This window comes from Triticum dicoccoides, chromosome 5B (genome assembly GCF_002162155.2).
Source record: "Triticum dicoccoides isolate Atlit2015 ecotype Zavitan chromosome 5B, WEW_v2.0, whole genome shotgun sequence".
NCBI lineage: Eukaryota > Viridiplantae > Streptophyta > Magnoliopsida > Poales > Poaceae > Triticum > Triticum dicoccoides.
Window position 1 is genome coordinate 10,636,199 of NC_041389.1, and position 20,463 is coordinate 10,656,661.

A 20,463-nucleotide genomic window follows, 5' to 3' on the forward strand; every position below is an offset into this window, starting at 1 on the left:
ATAATTCGTGCAGTAGGAGATGCAATCTTCGGTCAGAAAGCCCCTGGCTATGCTTCCCTCTGGGCGTGACATGTTGCGAACGTATCCTTTGATGACACCATTCATCCTTTCGAACGGCATCATGCTGTGCAGGAACGTCGGCCCGAGTTGGATGATATCCTCCACGATATGGACCAGCAGATGCACCACGTGCGGGAAGTACATCTCAAGCTCGCATAGTATCACCACGATCTCTTCCTGTAGCCTTCTGAGTTGCCTCGCGCCAACCGACTTCCGAGAGATGACGTCGAAAAAGTTGCATAGGCCAAATAGCATTTCACGGACGTGCGCGTCCATGATCCAATGGATTGCAACTGGAAGTATCTGCGTCATCAGCATGTGACAGTCGTGAGACTTCATCCCGCTGAACTTCTGCTTCGCTGGGTCTAGGTATCTTCTTATCTTCCCCGCGTAACCGTAAGGAAGTTTTACTCCTACGAGGCAGGTGAAAAACTGATCGATCTCCTCCTGACTTAGAGTGAAGCACGCGGGAGGGTAGTCATTTCCGGTCTTCTTGGCCTTTTTGCCTTTGCGACGACTTTCCGTGTCCTTCTTTGCCTCATCATCATCATCATTAGCATGAAGCTCCTCCCTGGTGCCCATTGATTTCAAGTCTACCCTTGCTTTCGGCCCATCTTTGGTCCTCTCTGGCATGTTGAGCAGGGTACCAACAGACTCTCGCACACATTTTTCGTGATATGCATGACATCAAGGTTGTGAGGCACACGGTGGATCTTCCAGTACGGCAAGTCCCAGAAAACAGACCTCATTTTCCATACCTTCAGCAGCGGCTCTGGCGCCTTTTGCTTCTTTCCCGGCTCTGGCGCCTTTTGCTTCTTTCCCGGCAGTGGGCAATCTTTCCAATTTTTCAACAACTCATCTATTTCCTCGCCGCGCCTCGTACGCGGGCGTCTTCGGGGTTCGGTTTCACCATCGAACAGATCCTTGCGTTTCCTCCACGGGTCATCGTCGCGAAGCCACCTTCGATGTCCCATGAACACGGCTTTCAAAGACCCGGGATCTCTATCTAGCTGGCGATACGTTGTGTCATCCCTGCACCTAATGCATCCAGAAAATCCGTGGACCACCTGCCCCGCGACATATTCGTAACCGAGATAGTCGTGCACCGTCATGAGCAGTGCGGCTCTCATAGGGAAATATTCTTTCTGTGCAGCGTCCCACGTATTGGCTGGCGTTTTCCACAGCGTGTCTAGCTCCTCTTTCAGCAGCCCCAGATACAGATTGATGTCGTTCCCTGGTTGTTTCGGCCCTTCAATTAGCATACTCATGTGAATGTACTTCCTCTTCATGCACAACCAGGGGGAAGGTTGTACATCCACACAAACACAGGCCAGGTGCTATGTGTGCTTCTCTGGCTGCCAAACGGATTAACTCCATCAGTGCTCGCGCCTAGCATGATGTTCCTTGGATCCTTCCCAAATTCTGGGTGTTCGAAGTTCAATGCTTGCCACTGGCTCCCATCCCTAGGGTGACTCAGCATCTTGTATTTTTTATTTATCTCCGGATCATTTGCGTCATCTTATGGCTTCTTCTCCTCTCTATCTGCGTGCCAACACAGGAGCTTTGCTACCTTAGGGTCCGCGAAATACCACTGCAGACGAGGAGTGGTCCACTACAAGAAATATGTTAATCCGTGACGGATTTCTCATGACGTTCTCCTGAACCGTCACGGCAACCGTCATGGATCCGCAAGATGTGAATGGGCCTCAAGACAATAACCCCATTGTGATGGACGTTGCAGGACCGTCACGAAAACCGTCATGAATTAACCAGATGGGCCTAGTCGAGCCTAACTTTTTTTCTTTATACACCATTCGGACCGTCATGGGTGACTCCTGATGTGTGTGCTTTTTTGATTGGCCTACATGTCAGTCGAATGCAATAGTGAATGGGAGAAAACCGGAGAGTAAAATGAACAGAGCACGCGCGAGAAGGCCAATTTTAAGTCCCCGGTGCAGGGAGTGAAAATTTTCGAGCCAGCCCATTTAACTACAGAGTCCACACCATCCTAACCCTAATCACCGTGCTCCACTCCACCTTCAGCTGCCGCCGCCGCTGCCGCCGCCACTCCACCTTCAGCCGCTGCCGCCGCCACTCGACCTTTTCTCCTCGCGTCATGGCTTCTGCCTTCAGCGGCGATGAGACCGCCCCCTTCTTCAGTTTCCTTGGTGCCACTGCGGCCCTCGTCTTCTCCTATAAGTCCCCCAGATCTCACCTCCCCCTCCTCCAGATCGGCGATCTAACAGTGGTTGTGATGCAGGCATGGGGGCGGCGTACGAGAAGGCCAAGAGCGGGGTGGGGGTGGCCCGATGGGGGTTATGTGGCCAGAGCAGGTGATGAAGTCCATCGCGCCCGTCGTCATGGCTGTGGTGCTCGGGATCAACAGCCTCATCATATCCACCGGCATCAACCCCAAGGCCAAGCCCTACTTCCTCTTCGACGGCTACGTGCACCTCTCCTCCAGCCTTGCCTGCGGCCTCGCGGGACTCGCCGCCGGCAAGAACATGAATAACAACCTTGATAGTTTATATGTTATATTGATGTAAAATGGATTGTACTAGTTCCTAACTTTTTGTGTGATATATTGTCAATCTATGATGTAATTATCATTTCACAGAGGATTTTAAAAATTGCTATGTTGCATTTACATACAGATGGCTGCAAACTAGATCAACTATGTAATGTTGTGACACTTTGCAAATGCTTCCTCTTGGGCCAAAATCGGCATTTGGATTTGTGAGACATTATGCTAAAAACATGCTTGGTCAAAATATGGCAGAAATAAATGGGCTAATGAGGCGCAAATGAATGGGCTAATGGGCTGGGCTAAATTTAAATTGTGCCCAAATCAATGACAATTTCTGTGACGGAAAATAGTATCCACGTAAGCAGACATTTCATATGAATTGATCAATCGAAAATCCTACGTGGCATCTTATGCATGACGGATTCTTACTGTCACAGAGGTCTGGGCTTGGGCGGGCCTGGTGTAGATCCATGACGGTCAAGAACCGTCAAGGAAGGTACGATTTCAAATTATGACGTGATATACCTGACGGATTTCAGATTCGTCGTGTACGGCAACCCATGACAGTTTTACACTAATCTGTGATAGACTATATCCGTCATGTATTAATAGATTTTTTGTAGTGATCGGAAAGTACCACACCACTTTTCAAGGAGCTTTCTTCCTCTTCTTGTATCGAGTGACGCCGCACACCGGACATATGGTAGACTCCGCGTGCTCGTCCCGATAAATGATGCAATTGTTCATGCACACATGGTATTTCACGTGCGGTAAATCCAGAGGACACACGATTTTCTTTGCCTCCTCAAAACTGTTCGGGCACTTGTTCCCCTTGGGAAGACGTTCGCGCCAGAATGTCATGTTCTCGTCGAAGAATACGTCGGTCATTTTGTGTTTTACCTTCATCTCTAGAGCCATGAGCGTTACTTTCAGGCGGGTATCCTCGGGCCTGCATCCTTCATACAATGGAGTAACCGCGTCTATCTCCAGTTGATCCATCTTGGCTTTCTCTTGGGTGGCAGCTCTTGCGTTATCCGTCTGCTTGAGAAGCAGCTCTTGAATATGAGGGTCCTGCACCCAGCCCATCGATGGTCCATCGTCGTCTGCTCCGCCGGCATCTTCATCTTCATGATCATGCCCTTCGTCTGCTCCGGCATCTTCCTCATCATCATATCCTGCATCTTCTACATGATGACTGTGTACAGCATCACCGTCGTGATCATGTCCTGGAGATTCTTCGTCTTCTCGCCCGCCCGAGCCGCCGTGGTTGTCTTGTTGCCCTTCCTCATTTCTTGCCCAGCCCCCATGGACGACTTCATAGTCATCTTCATCACCTTGCCTCTGATAGCCATCCATGAAACCACGCAAGAGCAGGTGGTCCCGCACCTGCCCGGAATCCGGGTCCGCAATAAGGCTCTTCAGCTTGCATCTTCGACACGGACATCTTATCTCCGTCTCGTTCTTTTGAAGCATCTCGGCCTTCGTGGAGCTCAAAAACCTATTCACGATGCCTTCGGTCATCGTGCGGACCATGGTCGCCTGCGGGGTAGAGCAAAACGATATTTTAGAACCAAGAAAAATTTTGGCATGACTTTCCCTAAAAATAGGACCAAAAAGAATGCATAGTGCCAAAATTCTCACTGAAACAGAAATGAATCAACATTCCGGCAAAATATTGGCAACTATCGCATTTCAAATATTGGTACCTGCAAACACAAACATATATGCAACACCACAAACATATGCAACACCACGAACATACATAGATCTAGCTATGCCATAAGAAGTGCATGTGCACGTTGTTGGAGGGAGAACAACATAAAGATAGCTTCCCCCTTACTTACCTATCAAAAAAAGGTAATTTAACCACTTAATTTGGATGAATCTATGGTGCAAATGAGGTGAGGAGGAGGAGGCAGCCGAGACAAGCTTGGAGGAGGAGGTGGAGAGAATGAAGTGGGGAAAGTGAGTGGGTAGGTGTGGCTGTCCAAAATATCTAGCTGGTACCAGGTTACTAATGGCGCACCACCTACAAATGCGCCATTAGTAACCCTGGTTACTAATGGTGCACCTGCTGGTGGTGCGCCATTAGTAGTTTTGCAAAAAAAATATACTAATGGCGCACCTGGCGCACTATTCCCCGGTGCGCCATTAATAGTTTTGCCAAAAAACAGAATAAAAAAAAAATAGTAGTGGCGCACTATGCGGATGGTGCGCCATTACTAGTTAGAAGTAGTAATGGCGCACTGTGCCCTGGTGCGCCATTAGTATGTTTGGAAAAATAAAAATAAAAAATTTGTTACTAGTGGCGCACCATGTGTCTGGTGCGCCATTAGTGTCTTAGTGGCGCACTATGTGGATGGTGCGCCATTACTAGTTAGAAGTAGTAATGGCGCACTGTGCTCTGGTGCGCCATTAGTATGTTTAGAAAAATAAAAATAAAAAATTTGTTACTAGTGGCGCACCATGTGTCTGGTGCGCCACTGCTATATAGTAGTGGCGCACCACATGTCGGGTGCGTCATTAGTGGCCATCCCATCTATAGCCCTTTTCCTAATAGTAGTTCAAGCAGCGACTAAACATTGTAATTCACGATATAAAAAATCCAGTCATGATGCACCCAACATTAGTTACACACAATGCATGAGGATGAAAATAATGCTCTCAGGTTTGGTACTTATTTGTGAAGGTGATGCCACAACATAAAAGTAAATAGATAGTCCCTTCACAGAGGGAAGTAGTGATTTGCAGCGGTGCCAGAGCTCAAGTTTTGAAAACAGAGGTAAATGAAATTTTGAGAAATGCACCCTTCTTGTTTACTTCACGACCATTAGTTATCAGTATATTACATGCTAAACACATTAGAGGCGGTTCCCAAGCGATAAAAGTAAAGGTTTACTCCCCCTACACCAACAATCACGCTCCACGGCTTGTCCGAAACAACGGGTGTCGTCCATACCAACAATAGTCCGGGGGGAGTTTTGTTTAAGTATTTGCAATTTGAATTCGGGACTGGGAATCCCTATTACCGCCCCTCTCATGCAAGGACAAGTGAATAAACACTCATCATGAGAATAACCCGCTTAGCATGAAAGATATTGACTACCTCCTGTCACTCTATGAACAATCCAGGCACACACAAAAGGATATTTTGAAGTTTTTGGAGGTGGCACATGCAAATTTACTTAGGACGGCAAGGTAATACCGCATATAGGTAGGTATGGTGGACTCATCTAGAATAACTTGGGTTTCATGGTTTTGATGCACAAGCAGAATTCCCGCTTAGTATAGGCGAAGGCTAGCAATTAGGTTGAGAAGCGGCCAGCTAGAGAGCGAAAACGGTCATGAACATGCATTTTGCATAAGTAACATTGGATACTAGCATGAGTAGGATATGAACACCATGAACATAAATATCATAGAGGCTATATATGTTGGTTTTGATTCAACTACATGCATGAACATGTGCCATGTCAAGCCACTCCAACATCTAGAGGAGGATACCATATCATCATACTACATCACAATCATTTTAACACAATTTTGACATACAAGATAAATCATTATCCACTCCTAGCTACTTATGCATGGCATGCGAAACTATAATCTCTAATTGTCATTGCAAACATGTTTGATCATAATAGGCCAAATCATGGATATTAGGTTAAACATATTTACAAAAACAGAACAAGTCGAGTTCATACCCGTTTCTCTCTGCCACAGCCAGTTCATCAAATATCGTTATTATTGCCTTTCACTTGCATGACCGAACGACGTGAAAATAATAATAGTGCAAGAGTGTCGTGGACTAAGCTGGAATCTGCAAACATTTTATTCAAAAGGAGAAAACAAGATAATATGGACTCTTTATTAGATCAACAATAATGCATATGAGAGTCACTCAACATTTTCATCGTGATCTTCTCCTTGGTATGACTCAATAAAAAGGAAAAGAAATTCAGAGAAACACACTAAAATATTTTTGGAGTTTTTAGTTTTTGTTGAACGAGCAAATAAAAGGGAAAAACAAAAACGAGAAAAGATATTTACACGGAAAAGCTCCAAACAAGCAAAAGAAGAACAAGGACATCTTTTTGGGTTTTCTTTTTAGTACTACAACTAACTACGCTTGGAAGAAAAATAAAAAAGAAGCAGTAAATATTTTTGTATTTTCTCAAAGTTTTTCAAACAAAGAAGAAGAAGGTGAGAAAATAAATCTAACATGGATAATACAACGAAAAAGTGTGGACACCGACAACTGGAATGAAATGTGTGAATATGAAAGTAATATCGGTGGAAATACGTACTCCCCCAAGCTTAGGCTTTTGGCCTAACTTGGTGATCACCATTCGAAGAAGCCATGGGGTCCTATGTTGAGGTGCTGGGGAGCGGGCACCTGAGGGTCCCACTGTTGAGGCTCCTCCTGCACCGCAGCCAGGTTGATCCGGTATGGGTCAATGTCCTCAGGCATAATCCTGTATCCGCCCCTGGCAATAGGATCAAACAAAGCAGGTGCAGGCAATGGAATAATATCACGAGTGTCCACACTGAAAACCGGGTTATAAGGAATAGGAATGTCAGTGTTCTCGCCATCAATAAACTGGTGGTGTGCCATATCCTGACAATCTAAATAAACTTTGGGTAAAGGATAATCATGCTGGCATATCTGAACGTTAAACTGACTCGCTAAGCGAGTAGCACAAATACCATCATGTATTTTACCCTTGGATCTGCTAAGGTGGAGGCGACGTGCCACAATAGCTCCCAAGCTATAAGTGTTGTTTTCATAAAGTGCACTACATAAAACAGCAAAGTCTGGAGCACCGAGTGCACCTATCTTCTCTCTAGCAAGTAAACACTTCGTAATGAATAGAGTAAAATAATGCACAACAGGAAAGTGTGTACTAGTGTCAGTGACACTCGATACCCCTCTCTCATCCCCCACTATTAGAGTATGATAAAAACCAGCAAACTCCATGGGCCTAGGCTCTACTAAACTACCATCAGAAGAAAGCATGCATATGTCACAAAATTCAATAAGCGGTATTTTATGGTGTCCAGCATATAAGTTAAATTACACCTCAAGGGGATTATTCCTACTCAAGAAATAGAAACTTTGCACAAAGGAATTTGTGAGGAGATGATACTGTTCACATTCAGCTATGATGAAGTTGGTGAGGCTGGCATTAGCAACATATTGTGCAAACTCTTAAAGGATTTCGGCCCCTTCCATGAACGGGTTATGTGGCCATTCACACGGTCGTACCTCTACCATTCTCTGGGTATGGAGATCACTGACAGATGACATCCCAATAACTCCCTTGGAGTCCTTCTTGGAAGCAAACTTCCTAAAGATACTCATCTTTTTCCTATGAACAAAATTCTAAAATTTTTAGTCCACAAAATTTTCTCAACAAAACTTCACAAAAATGAAAGCAACTACTCCTAAGGATGCATAGAGGCCATAGCAAGCATTCAAACTACTTAGAACTCTAAGAATTCAACATGCAAGCTCATCTACATCAGCACCAAGAGTAACTAATTATTCAAAATATAAACCATTAAAGCAAAAACTAATTGGACCCATGGAAGAGTTACATACCAAGCAACAATCCCCCGAAACAGTTTCGGAAACGGAGCTTCAAGCAAATAGACCGAAATTTAGTTCTTGAGCATTTGATGATTACTGCCTAGATTGAGGCATAACTATGGAGCATATTGGTACTTGGTGTACGTACCCAGATTGGTCTTGCGGAATCACTTGTCAAGAGGATAAGTTGATAGAAAGATTGCTCCTACAAGATTCTAATCTCCCAACATCTAGTTGGGGACATTGCAGTTTTACGTATTGCATATACAAATTCGACAAACTGCATATTATATGGTCTCCCTGTTGCAGTTAGTACGTGGAAATCACTAAGTATTTCACATCTGCGATATTTCGATTGCGTTGGATACGAACCGATTTCACCACCACAACATATAAATATGGGCCCTCATAGAGAAATGGGGATCTATGTGAGGTACAATTTTCTATCAAACATAAAGTACCCGAAGTCTCTAGAAGGGGACTTGTTTATGGCCCGGTATACTCGTTGTATTTTCATGAGGACATTTTTCTAGCATTAGGGGGAGATAAGAACCACATTGAATGCCAGGAAAATAGAATGTGATGTGAATAGACATCTATTTCTTAGGTTCACGTACAAATGAGTCTGAACTAGAGGTTCAGAAGATTATCAAATTGTAAAGTACTACAAATAATCTGGCAGTTGCATTTACTAAGTATAAAGTTGTCACAAAGTAAAATGTTCCCGCGTGGATTATGCCAGACATAGTGGATGTGACCCATAGGTTCATTCGGCCACCCATGAGGGGGAGGAATCTGGACACAAGAAGACAAAGCTTCAGGGAAGCATCCGAGGGGAATGAGGCATCCTCAAATAGTAAATGCAGGTCAACTTCATGTTGACATTCAACCTAGGGTTGAAGGACACCTAAAGGATGTTGGACACATCCAACACCCAGCACGAGTGTGCACACATATATTGATGCTGGGACATCGGAAGATCTTGACTCGACTGTTGTGGGAAATCATGAAGAGTTAAAAGGAAATGATGTAAACTTCACTCTGTATATGGATTTGAGAAAATCATATAACAGAAAGACTACATTATGTCGACATTTATTTCTCCTCGAGAATTGCAAAAGACCTTATATTGGATCTAGAACTTAAGTCCATACATGGATCAGTCTCTTGGACGCTCTAGTTGATCCAAAGAAAGGCAGCAATTGAGGAGGCGCTCGATCTCAAGAAGAGGGGTGTTGACTTGATCAATAATACCCACTCCTCTAAATGTGTTCCCGGGGTTGTTTATGAGAGGAATAAATACCAAGAGATGGTGAGACATGAAGCGAGGCTTGTAGCACATGGGTTCACGCTGAGACCTGTCATCATTTATGATGAAATATATTCTCCTATGAGTGGAATAACATTTCGATATTGTATACCATTGGCAGTGAATAATGATTTTTTTATCCAACTGATGGATGTTGTATGCATAGTTGTATGAGTCATTTAATCAGATATCTCTATGGTAGTTCCCGAGGGAACGAAGATTCCGAGTTTAACCGCAACATGTGTTGCGTAAAGCTTAGAAGTCATTATGGCTTGAAGTAGTCACCAATGATGTGGTAGAACCGACTGGGTGAGTTCCTTTATTAGAAGGTCACTCAAGCATTGATGATTATTCATGTATGTTCATCAAGAAATCTGAAGAGGGATTTTGTACAATTTATATGTGTGTTGATGATCTGAGTATCATTGGAGCTACACAAGAGATACATGATAAAATCATATCATCTTAGGACAGAGTGTAAGATTTGTCTGAGACCAAACTTTGCTTGAATTTGGAACTTGAGCACATTCCTTCGGGAATACTTGTTCATTAGTCTACATTTATCAAAAAGATTGTTGAAAGTTCAACATGGATAAGTTATATCCATCAAAGAACCATGGTTGTGAGATCTCTTGATTAATAGAGATTAAAATCCATTTAGACCCAAGGGCAGTGATGAAAAGATATTGGGATATGAGTTTCCATATCTTGGTGCACTGGAGCACTAATGTATCTAGTAAACTGCACCAGGCCTGGTATATTATTTGCAGTGAATTGATTGGCTAGATACAATGCATCACCAATAAAAGGTATTGAGTTGGTGTGAATAATATTTCCAAGTGTATTTTGGACACTAAATCTTGGTTTATTATGTGAGAATAATCAAGATATAACCATGGTTGGATATTGTGATACTAGGCATGTATATATAATATCCCCATAATCCTATATCACAGACTGATCATGTCTTCTCCAATGGGGGACAACCTTTAGTGGCTGCATCCACTAATCATTCTGAAATTCTTGGTTTTTATGAAGCATCACATGAGTGTATGTGACTTCACAAAATGATGAACTTTGTTGAAAAATCAAGTGGGATTGGTTGGTAGAAACCACCCATCATTATGTATGAAGATAGTGTTGTTTGTATTACGCAGATGCAGACAGGTTATAAAGAGCAACATTGGTTTATGACTGGATCTAAAAGTATTTTATTCCTCATGAGTTGAAGAAATGTGGAAGATAAAATATCTTGCAAATGAAGTCATGCAATAATTTTGGTGATTTATCCACAAAGTCTTTATCAAGTTCTTCATTCCATAAATAAGTTAGTGGAATTGGTATGAGATGACTTTGATATTTGCAAGGTTCGGGGGGAGTGCACTCCTGAATGATAACCTGTTCGAGATCCTGGGATCCTTGATATTGCACTCTTTTTCCTTTATGAGTTTTTTCCTACATGGTTTCTCATAGAAGTTTTTAATGAGGCAATAGTAATACAAGCATGGTGATATGGCATTTTCTCCTTATTTCCCGCTGGGTTTTCGGAAGGAGTTTTTCATGTCATATTACGTATATCTCCTCATATTTCTCCCATGGGGTTTTTGGAGGAGACATTAAACAAGATGATAATCACAAGAAGAAACAGTTATTAGGGGGAATGTTAAGAATTATTTAACATCTATTAATTAGGGACAATCCCTGCTTTCCATCTAACCACCTGCCATTGCTATTTGAGCAACAGACGCGACTATTCCCCCGTGTCCTTTCGGTAAAAGGCACCTCTTGTAATACACCCATTGGGAGGGTATAAAAACCCAGATCAATGAATAAGAAAATACAGATCAATGAATAAGAAAATACAGTTGATTCATTCTAGCAATTGTTTCTTCAACAGTTGTCAATGAAGATGGAGGGTTTGTGTTTTACGGCTGGAAATGGACAGACATCTCGTCTTTCATCGATTTTGTACACTGGTAACCGAACACATGAGAAACGGAGAGACGGCTCATCTTCAATCGGTTCCATATTAAGATTTGATGATATGGCTGGGTTGTTCACATGGATAGCCTGCAAGTTGAGAGAATTTTTTTTGATAAAGGACATTTCATTAAGCTGTTTTATCAAAATGATACAGCCGTATCAAAAGAATGCCTTGCCTCTGCATGACATGATGTACACAGCCAACAAGTTCAAACAACCGAAAAATAAACATTGTTTTACAGCAAAAATAAATCAATCCAGTCTAGGGTAGGGCCGCCATCCATGGAGGGAGAGAACCTCACTGGTCGTACACTCCAGCCATGCAGACGTCATCATAAAAAGGTTTCTGTCCTCCGACTTCTGCAGGATGGACCAAGTACGGAGCCGTCATGTACATGCATGAATAAACTGCGCAGGGGAAGAAATATATTTTATTATTAAAGACTACATCATTTCCATGAAGCCATCATGCCCAGCATAAGGCAGCCGTCCCCACAAGAATATGTGCAGAAAGTTGTTTATTGACACCTCGCAACCAATTCCCGAACATACATGTTACGTGCACTATATGGGCGAATGGATCTCCTAGGTGTACATAGGATCAAGGTTTTGGTTACCGAATGAGGCAATTTTACCGAGGGGGACTGGTAAATGTTGTTGCCAAGGTTACCGAGAAATACCGAGAATATTTCGAGTGAATTTTGTAGTTAAATTTTTAATTCAAATAAGTGAATCAACGAATATTCGAACCAGAGACCTCTCAAAACACGAACTAGGTTGCTACCAACACGCCAGAACCAACTATCATGACGTTAATTAGATCCTACATACTTTACAGTAAATCGAGTGTTTAAATTTAAAAAATTCAAAAAAATGGTATTTTTTGCTCGGTATGGCGATTTACCGAGGGGCACGGAAATACGAGGTAATCATGGGAAATGTTGAAATTTCGGCCGGTAACCAAAACAGTGTATAAGATAGGATCGAGAATTAGCATGTGTGTTGTGCACGTTCTTTTTACCTTGTTCCTCTGGGCAGTTAGGACGTCCATAGCTCTCAATCTAGTTTAGGACATTCATTGTAATGTGGTTGGTCCAGAGAGATGACGTAGAGTATGTTGTTTATTGCACGTGTGTGTAGTATTATCGGTCCAGAAAATAGCAGTGGCGTATTATCGGTCCAGAAAATAGCAGTGGCCACCAATCCATGCTGAAATTAGCATCTCTCTCGGTACATAAACACGTACGCGCCAGCCTGCAAAAAAATCTAAAAAAGGTGCGAATCCCAACCACTTCACGTTAACCGACCATGCGCGCCGATCAGATAGTACCGGCGGTCGTCGCCGCCGTGGCCGTGGTGTGCCTGCTCATCGCCGGCCGCGCGGACGGCCAGGACGAGTACGTCCCTGCTGGCGCGGGGAGCCAGGAGGTGGAGACGCTGACCACGAACCAGAACCCCAAACAGATCCTCCCGCAGCCGGAGTTGATGCCGGAGCCACAGACGGAGGCGGAGCCGCAGCCGGAGCAGACGTCCGAGCCGGAGCCACAGACGGAGGCGGAGCCGCAGCCGGAGCAGACAATCACGAGGGAACCGGAGCCGGTCACGCCCACGCAGGACCAGGGCGATTTCTACCGCACCGGCGCGACGCCGACCACGCCAGAGCCGCCGGCGACGCCAACCTCGCCGGAGACGTGGGAGACGCCGCGGGCGACGCCGTCTGTGCCCGTGCAGCAGGGTTATCCTTAGTTGTTACACATGCTCAAATTGGATTTGCAGGCAGAAGACTCCTGTGAAGACCAATAAAAACAACACTCCGGTCAACAAGAAGACTCTAGGAACTCTAGGAACCAAGAGAAATCTGCTTCATTGGCTTGGGGGATGAATATGCTTACTTGTAATCTGTTCTGGACCATGCGTGTGCGTGTGCTTGTGTGGTAGCTCAAACTGTTACTTGAACTGGTGTTTGGGGTAGCTGTTTGTGTGTGGTAGCTCAAGCTGGAGCTCGAATTTTAAGACTATTTTGGTTCATCTACTATTATGCAAAATATTATAACTTGTAATCTGATGCAAATTATCTGTATTTTCACTAAGGTCATGTCAAAATTTAACACTAACTTTATGCATCTGTTCATCTTCAAACAATGCTTATTATATTCACAGTTTACGTACTTTGCTCCATTCACTTGAACACCACATTCACTGTACATCATAGACAGAGAGAAGAAGTTACACTTTTGCACAGCCACCAGAAGCAGTGCACACATAGAAGCACACAAAAACACAGGTTACATCTAGCTACAACTACAATGTTTCCAATCTCCCTACTATTTACATCACATAAAATCTCAGCATTTCTTTGCTGAATTTCACACATCATCTTGTGTGCATTCTTCAGGTGTCGCCTTCTTCTCCGCTGCCCAGTTACATTGTTACTACTCCAAGAAGCAAACGGTGAGGAGCTCCACCCAGTTACATTTCTCAAGGACATGTTGGTGTTGCGCGAGGTGGTTGCCAGAAGAGCTACGGCGGCGCTGCTGTGGGGAGCCAGCGACGCAAGGAAGAGGCATGGGTGTGAGGCGAGCGGCACTGCCAGCTGCGGGGATGAAGGGGAGGGAGGCGGCGCTAAGCAGCACGGAGATAGCTAGGGCTGCAAGGCAGCGATGGCAGCTGCTGGAGCACGCGACGAGGAGGTTGGGTTTGGGTCAGCTGGGGTAGAGGAGGGGATCGAGAGAACTGGAGGAAGAATAGGTAGCGATGGTGGTGGCTGGGGCTCGGTGTCGGTGGTTCTGAGTATGTTGGGGCCAAGGGCATTTTCGCCCAGAAGAAAAATTCGGGACATATAAAAGACACTTTTTGACTAAAAATGACCTCAGATAGCTGAAGTGGGAGAATTGGAGTGGCATTATTCCGAGTTTAGAATTTGGAGTGGCATTTTCCGGAATCATCAAAATTGGAGTGGCATTTATCCAATTAATCCCATTTATAATAAATATATATGCAAAATTACATCTGCTTGGAGAATAGTTTCGACTGCCTTCTTAACATCAATTTCAGTGACACTGTATGCCTCACTCCAGAAACAATGTGCCATTGTGAACACTACTACTTGAATTTCATAATTAATCATTTTTCCTCAAAGTGTGCATTGAACACCCCTATATCCTTCTTAATCGATAATTTGCATTTCTGTTCTGGTAGTTTGACTATCATTCTTTGGTAATTTACATGTATATTCTAGTAGTAAAATTCCTCTATATGTAGCATTGACACTCTGCTAACCTGTCCGGTCGCGCCTGGATCAGCATTGCACGCACCCCACCAAGACATGACATGGTTGTGCATACCAAGAGAGGTGTGTGACGTGGTTGGACTGGCTAGCTACAGGCTCTCACCGGTGACAAAAGGACGAAGAAGAGCGTAAGGAGTTGAAGCTGGTTATCATGGTGATGGTGTAGATGATAGTATGGAGGCATAGATGCATCCTTGATGTGGTTGAGTACAATTTGTAGCTGGTAAGGAGGAAGAACGAGAAAAGTTGGGTGCAGCTAAAGCCGAACAAGTATTACTGGAGCTACCTCCACCTTGCCTCTAGCCTAAATTAGAGAGGGACCTATTCAGTCATTCGTTGTCTTGATTTTGTGATTGTTCAACAAGTTTACTGCATTATCTTTTTATGGTAAAGGTTTTCCATTTCTTTGTCCTTTGGCACAAGTTGCATTGCACTATAAAATGATTAAACCTTTTATTGTTCATGTGATCAGTGGAATTTTCACAATACCATGCACGATCAAAACCACGGATAGAAATCAATTTTAGTTGACACAATATTTGAAGTTATGGCGAAACTCTAAAACATACAATATACTCCCTCCGTTCCAAAATAGATGACTCAACTTTGTATTATCTTTAGTACGAAGTTGGATCATCTATTTTGAAACCAAGGGAGTAGTTTATAAATTTGTCTGGTTATTATCATTTATATTAGTCAAGACGTGTGTTGCGTGCTTACTAGACGTGTGTTGTGCACGCTCTTTTTACCTTGTTCCTTTGGCAGTTAGGACGTCCATTGCCGTCAATATGGTTTAGGACATCCATTGTAGTGTGATTGGTCGAAAAAATAGCAGTGGCCATCAATCCTTGCCGAAATTAGCATCTCTCTCTCGGTACATAAACACGTACGCGCCAGCATGCAAAAAATTCTAAAAAAGGAGTGAATCCCGCCCACTTTACGTTAATCGACCATGCACGCCGATCAACTAGTACCGGCGGTCGTCGCCGCCGTGGCCGTGGTGTGCCTGCTCATCGCCGGCCGCGCCGACGGCCAATTGGAGTACGTGCCTGCCGCGGCGAGCCAGGTGGTGGAGCCGCTGGCCACGAACCAGCAGCCGTTCCTCCCGCAGCCGGAGGTGATGCCAGTGCCCAACAATCTGCTCGCTAAGCCGGAATACGTCTCGCAGACGGGGTTCTCCCTACCGGAGCCCTCCCTAGCCGGGGCGTTCACCGGCGGCTACTTCCCGCAGCAACCGACGACAGAGCCGCAGCCACAGCCGGAGTCGCAGGCGACCAAGTGGGTGCCGGAGACGCAGACGACCAAGTGGGTGCCGGAGCCGACGTGGCAAAAGCCGGCGACGCCGTCTGTGCCCGCGCAGCCGAGTACCAGCGGCGGATCGTACGCTGGCGGGGGCGCCAACAAGCAGCTGGACGACGACGGGGAGCCGGTGGACGGGCTGAGCCCCAAGGCCATCGAGAACATCCTCAAGGAGCACAACGCATTCCGCGCCAAGGAGCATGTGCCCCCTCTCACGTAAGCTCTCTTGACTTGCAAGCATGCATGCATCTCGCGGCGGCCGCCGGCGCCGGAGACGATCGATGATGACAGCTCGGCGAACTGGATGGATGTGTGGGTGCAGGTGGAACGCGACGGTGGCCCAGTACGCGCAGCACTACGCGGTCGAGCGCAAGGGGGACTGCGCGCTCAAGCACTCGACGGGGCCGTACGGGGAGAACCTCATGTACGGCGAGGGCCGGGCGTGGACGTGGCGCCACACCGTCGACGAGTGGAGCGAGGAGAAGCAGAACTATCACTACGGCACCAACTCCTGCGACGCCGGCAAGCAGTGCGGCCACTACACCGCCGTCGTCTGGAAGCACACCACCGCCGTCGGCTGCGGCCGCGTCACCTGCACCAGCGGCGACACCCTCATGGTCTGCAGCTACTACCCGCCGGGGAACTACGACGGGGAGAAGCCATTCTAATCTAATTCTAACTCATCATCCTCACCATTATTTCTCTCTCTCTCTCTTAATTAATTAATATTCCATCTGATTAATTAATCGGTTAATTAATTAACTAGTTCATTCCCCGCATCCACACAACAGTACGTAGTACAACTCAAGTAGAATGTAATTTTTTCAGTAATGTTTCTTGCAAGAATTAGCAATCTTCGACCGCGCAGCTGCTGGTAGAAAAAAGTACCAGGTACTGTATTTCTTTTTTCTTTTTTTGCGGGTAGGTATTGTATTTCGTTGCCAAGAACAACTTATGATGTCTACTTTTTACGAAATAATGTGCTTTCTTTTTTGAAGTAGAGAGAATACTTCACTCTCCTATGTAAGCAGTTGTCTTTTAGCAATTGAAAGTTGTGTCAGTTAATTTTTTTTAAATGGAGGCATGCCCCCGGCCTCTGCATCATGACGATGCATGCAACCATCTTATTAAAAGGTCTTGGAGTACCACAAAAACAAATAAGTATTACAGCTCGCAAGCGGAGCAAAAGAATAAAAGGAAAATTACATACTAAAAATCGCAATCGGTATGACAATGCCAAGGGCAAGCTCTCTAGACTCCGATCCTGTTATGCAACCGCCATCTGAACTGATTGAATATACCCCACGCTACCATCTCCCACAGGTTGCACCCAGTAACCAAAGGCTCCCTGAAGTCCGTAGGAGTGAGTAAGGACCACGTACGGATCCATGCGGACGCTCTGAAGATGACCTGCAAGAAAGTTCAATTATGTTGTCTGTTAAAAATCATGTCATTCCTGCAATTCCATATAGGCCCACATGAGCGCACATATTCCAATCCGAATACGAGCCGCAATAATCGTATCAATCCCAGCGAACCACGTTCCAAACAACGATTCAATGTCAACTGAAGGAGTAATGTTAAAGGCTATATGGATCGTTCTCCAAACCAGCTTGGCGAGTGGGCACTCAATGAATAAGTGCTGTATTTTTTGATCATGATCACAAAAACAACAACACGAATTACCTACCCGCCACCTCTTAAGTAAGTTATCTTTGGTGAGGATCACTTGCTTGTGGACGAACCACATAAAGATCTTAATACACAAGGGAAATCTTAACCTTCCAAATATGTAACGATCTCGAGATTGGGCCAGAATTTATCAAGTCCATATAGAAATATTTCACTGTAAATACCCTATTTCTAGCTAACTTTCAGTGAGTCGAATCAGGTTGGTCGGATAATTGAACATCTATCAATCTCCGGACCAAATGCATCCAGGCAGTCCATCGTTCACCAACGAACGCACGTCTGAACTGAATGTTCAAGGGAGTCGTTTGAAATACTGTGCCAACGTAATCCTCCTTACGTTGCATGATGTTATACAGGGTGGGGTATTGTAAGGTTAGGGGCGACAATCAAGAATTTTACCCTACAAAAGAACAAGTCTTCCGTTCGCATGAGTCCCTTCCAGAATGGTGAGTTAGTTGGTCTCACGTTGACTTGGGCGAGCGTATTCGACTGTAAATACTTATTACGTAAAATATGTGCCCACATACCTTCCGGTTCAGTCTCTAATCTGTATAGCCATTTGCTCATAAGACATTTATTCTTAATTTCCAAGTTCTCAATTCCATGACCTCCCTGAAAAAATCTTGTAAGGTCTCCTGGAGATTGGAGCGGTTCCTGGAATAAAAATCTATGAAAAACTCTACCCACCACCTCTTAAGTAAGTTATCTTTGGTGAGGATCACTTGCTTGTGGACGAACCACATAAAGATCTTAATACACAAGGGAAATCTTAACCTTCCAAATATGTAATGATCTCGAGATTGGGCCAGAATTTATTAAGTCCATATAGAAAGATTTCACTGTAAATACCCTATTTCTAGCTAACTTCCAGTGAGTCGAATCAGGTTGGTCGGATAATTGAACATCTATCAATCTCCGGACCAAATGCATCCAGGCAGTCCATCGTTCACCAACTAACGCACGTCTAAACTGAATGTTCAAGGGAGTCGTTTGAAACACTGTGCCAACGTAATCCTCCTTACGTTGCATGATGTTATACATGGTGGGGTATTGTACGGTTAGGGGCGCCAATCAAGAATTTTACCCTACAAAAAAACAAGTCTTTCGTTCGCATGAGTCCCTTCCAGAATGGTGAGTCAGTTGGTCTCACGGTGACTTGGACGAGCGTATTCGACTGTAAATACTTATTACGTAAAATATGTGCCCACATACCTTCCGGTTCAGTCTCTAATCTATATAACCATTTGCTCATAAGACATTTATTCTTAATTTCCAAGTTCTCAATTCCATGACCTCCCTGAAAAAAAAATCTTGTAAGGTCTCCTGGAGATTGGAGCGGTTCTTGGAATAAAAATCTATGAAAAACTCTACATGTCTGTCAGGTGGAACACCTGGCAGTTCCTCTGGAAAGACATCCGGAAAGTCACGGACTACCGGGATATCTTCAAGGTCTGGGACCTAAGAAAACTCCAAAAACGATGCCCTCAAGAGGGACTATGATACAAAAGCACTGTCGGTGCTCGATCCCAATGATATCTAGGGTTTCCCTCGGAGTTGCCTGCAGTATCAAGGATCCAGACCAGGGTTGAATCCCGACGTGATCTGGAGAACCCGTCGAGATCCGCCCAGTTGTCGGCGGGCACACCCGCCACCGCGCCATCCGCACCCCGGTGACCATGGGTCAGTTACTGTACATCACGAACGCATCCAGCCAATAGCCACGCCCAGATCTGGCTGAGGCTAGCGACCCAAACCAGTGATCCCGCGCCGCCGCAGCCCACGTCACCCTATGCTTGGATCTGATGGAGCCGCCGCCGCAGCTAGCCGCCCCACCTCCCCAACGCGTCAGCATGTCCCACCAGAAATTCCAGCAGCCGCCGCCGCACCGTCTCACCGTTGTGCCCACAACACAGATGGCCGCGTCGCTGCCGAGCCGCCCTGTGCAAGTGCCTCGCTCCTCACCCGCACGCCACGTCCCACGCCGCAGAGCAGTAGTGGACGAGGGAGAAATGGCCCCGCCGCCACCGCGCCATCCAGGCTTCACCCGGCGGCGCCCTCCGGTGGCGGCGAGTAGGGGAGGTGGGGGAGAGGCCTCTGGTGGGCGGCAGTTAGTGGGGTCATGGGATGCGTGGGTGGAGAAGAGAAAGAAAAGGGAGGAGAGATAGGTGGGAGGTGGGTGGGTGGATGATAGAACCAAAATTTGACCCAAATCTAGGACAGAAATGGGTCTAACGGACGGAAAAATGAAATGGATCCCTACGTTCGGCCGGGAAAATGAAATGGATCCCTACACCGGGCCTCGTTTCTTGTTTGCGTGGACCAAAACAGACATAAGTTGACGAAATGGTTTCCTGTATTAGAGTTGTCCTAAAAGCACCACAATAGTAGGGTACATAATTGTTTGCGTGTACCGAAGAGGGCCAGAACCTGGTATTTTCCTAGTATTTGTTAGGATTATATCCACAACATCACCGCTAATACTACTGGTACTTCCAAATGTGGTGTATAAAATCCTATCTAGGCCTCATTTTGCAAAGTTGAATTCCTAGATTAGTTTGTCATTATCTATCCGCAACCATGGTGGGGCTAGATGCCCCTTGGTGTAGTAGGTAGTAGTGCACTAGTTCGTGTCATCTCAAGGTCCGGTCCGGTCGATGGAGCACCTCGAGATTGATAGAGAAAGAGCCAGTAGTATTGCGGTAGGCTTTTTTCGT

The 20,463-nt window shown here is 45.2% G+C and overlaps 1 protein-coding gene and 1 pseudogene across 1 annotated transcript; both read left to right on the forward strand.

Annotated features, from left to right (window-relative positions):
• Window positions 1–2,176: 2,176 nt before the first annotated feature.
• Window positions 2,177–2,606, forward strand: LOC119308877 (annotated as a pseudogene).
• A 13,104-nt stretch (window positions 2,607–15,710) lies between these two features.
• LOC119308878 (repressed by EFG1 protein 1-like) lies at window positions 15,711–17,133 on the forward strand. Its single transcript, XM_037585040.1, has 2 exons — window positions 15,711–16,273; window positions 16,380–17,133. The coding sequence occupies exons 1-2, from the start codon at window positions 15,711–15,713 to the stop codon at window positions 16,723–16,725; spliced, it is 909 nt and encodes a 302-aa protein (XP_037440937.1). The 3' UTR covers window positions 16,726–17,133.
• Window positions 17,134–20,463: the final 3,330 nt, after the last annotated feature.

Excerpts from the sequence above, each read along its gene's own strand:
- LOC119308878 (XM_037585040.1), top strand. The coding sequence starts at position 15,711 with ATGCACGCCGATCAACTAGTACCGGCGGTCGTCGCCGCCGTGGCCGTG. Across the intron at positions 16,274-16,379 it reads GAGCATGTGCCCCCTCTCAC|GTGGAACGCGACGGTGGCCC; the intron begins GTAAGCTCTCTT and ends GTGTGGGTGCAG.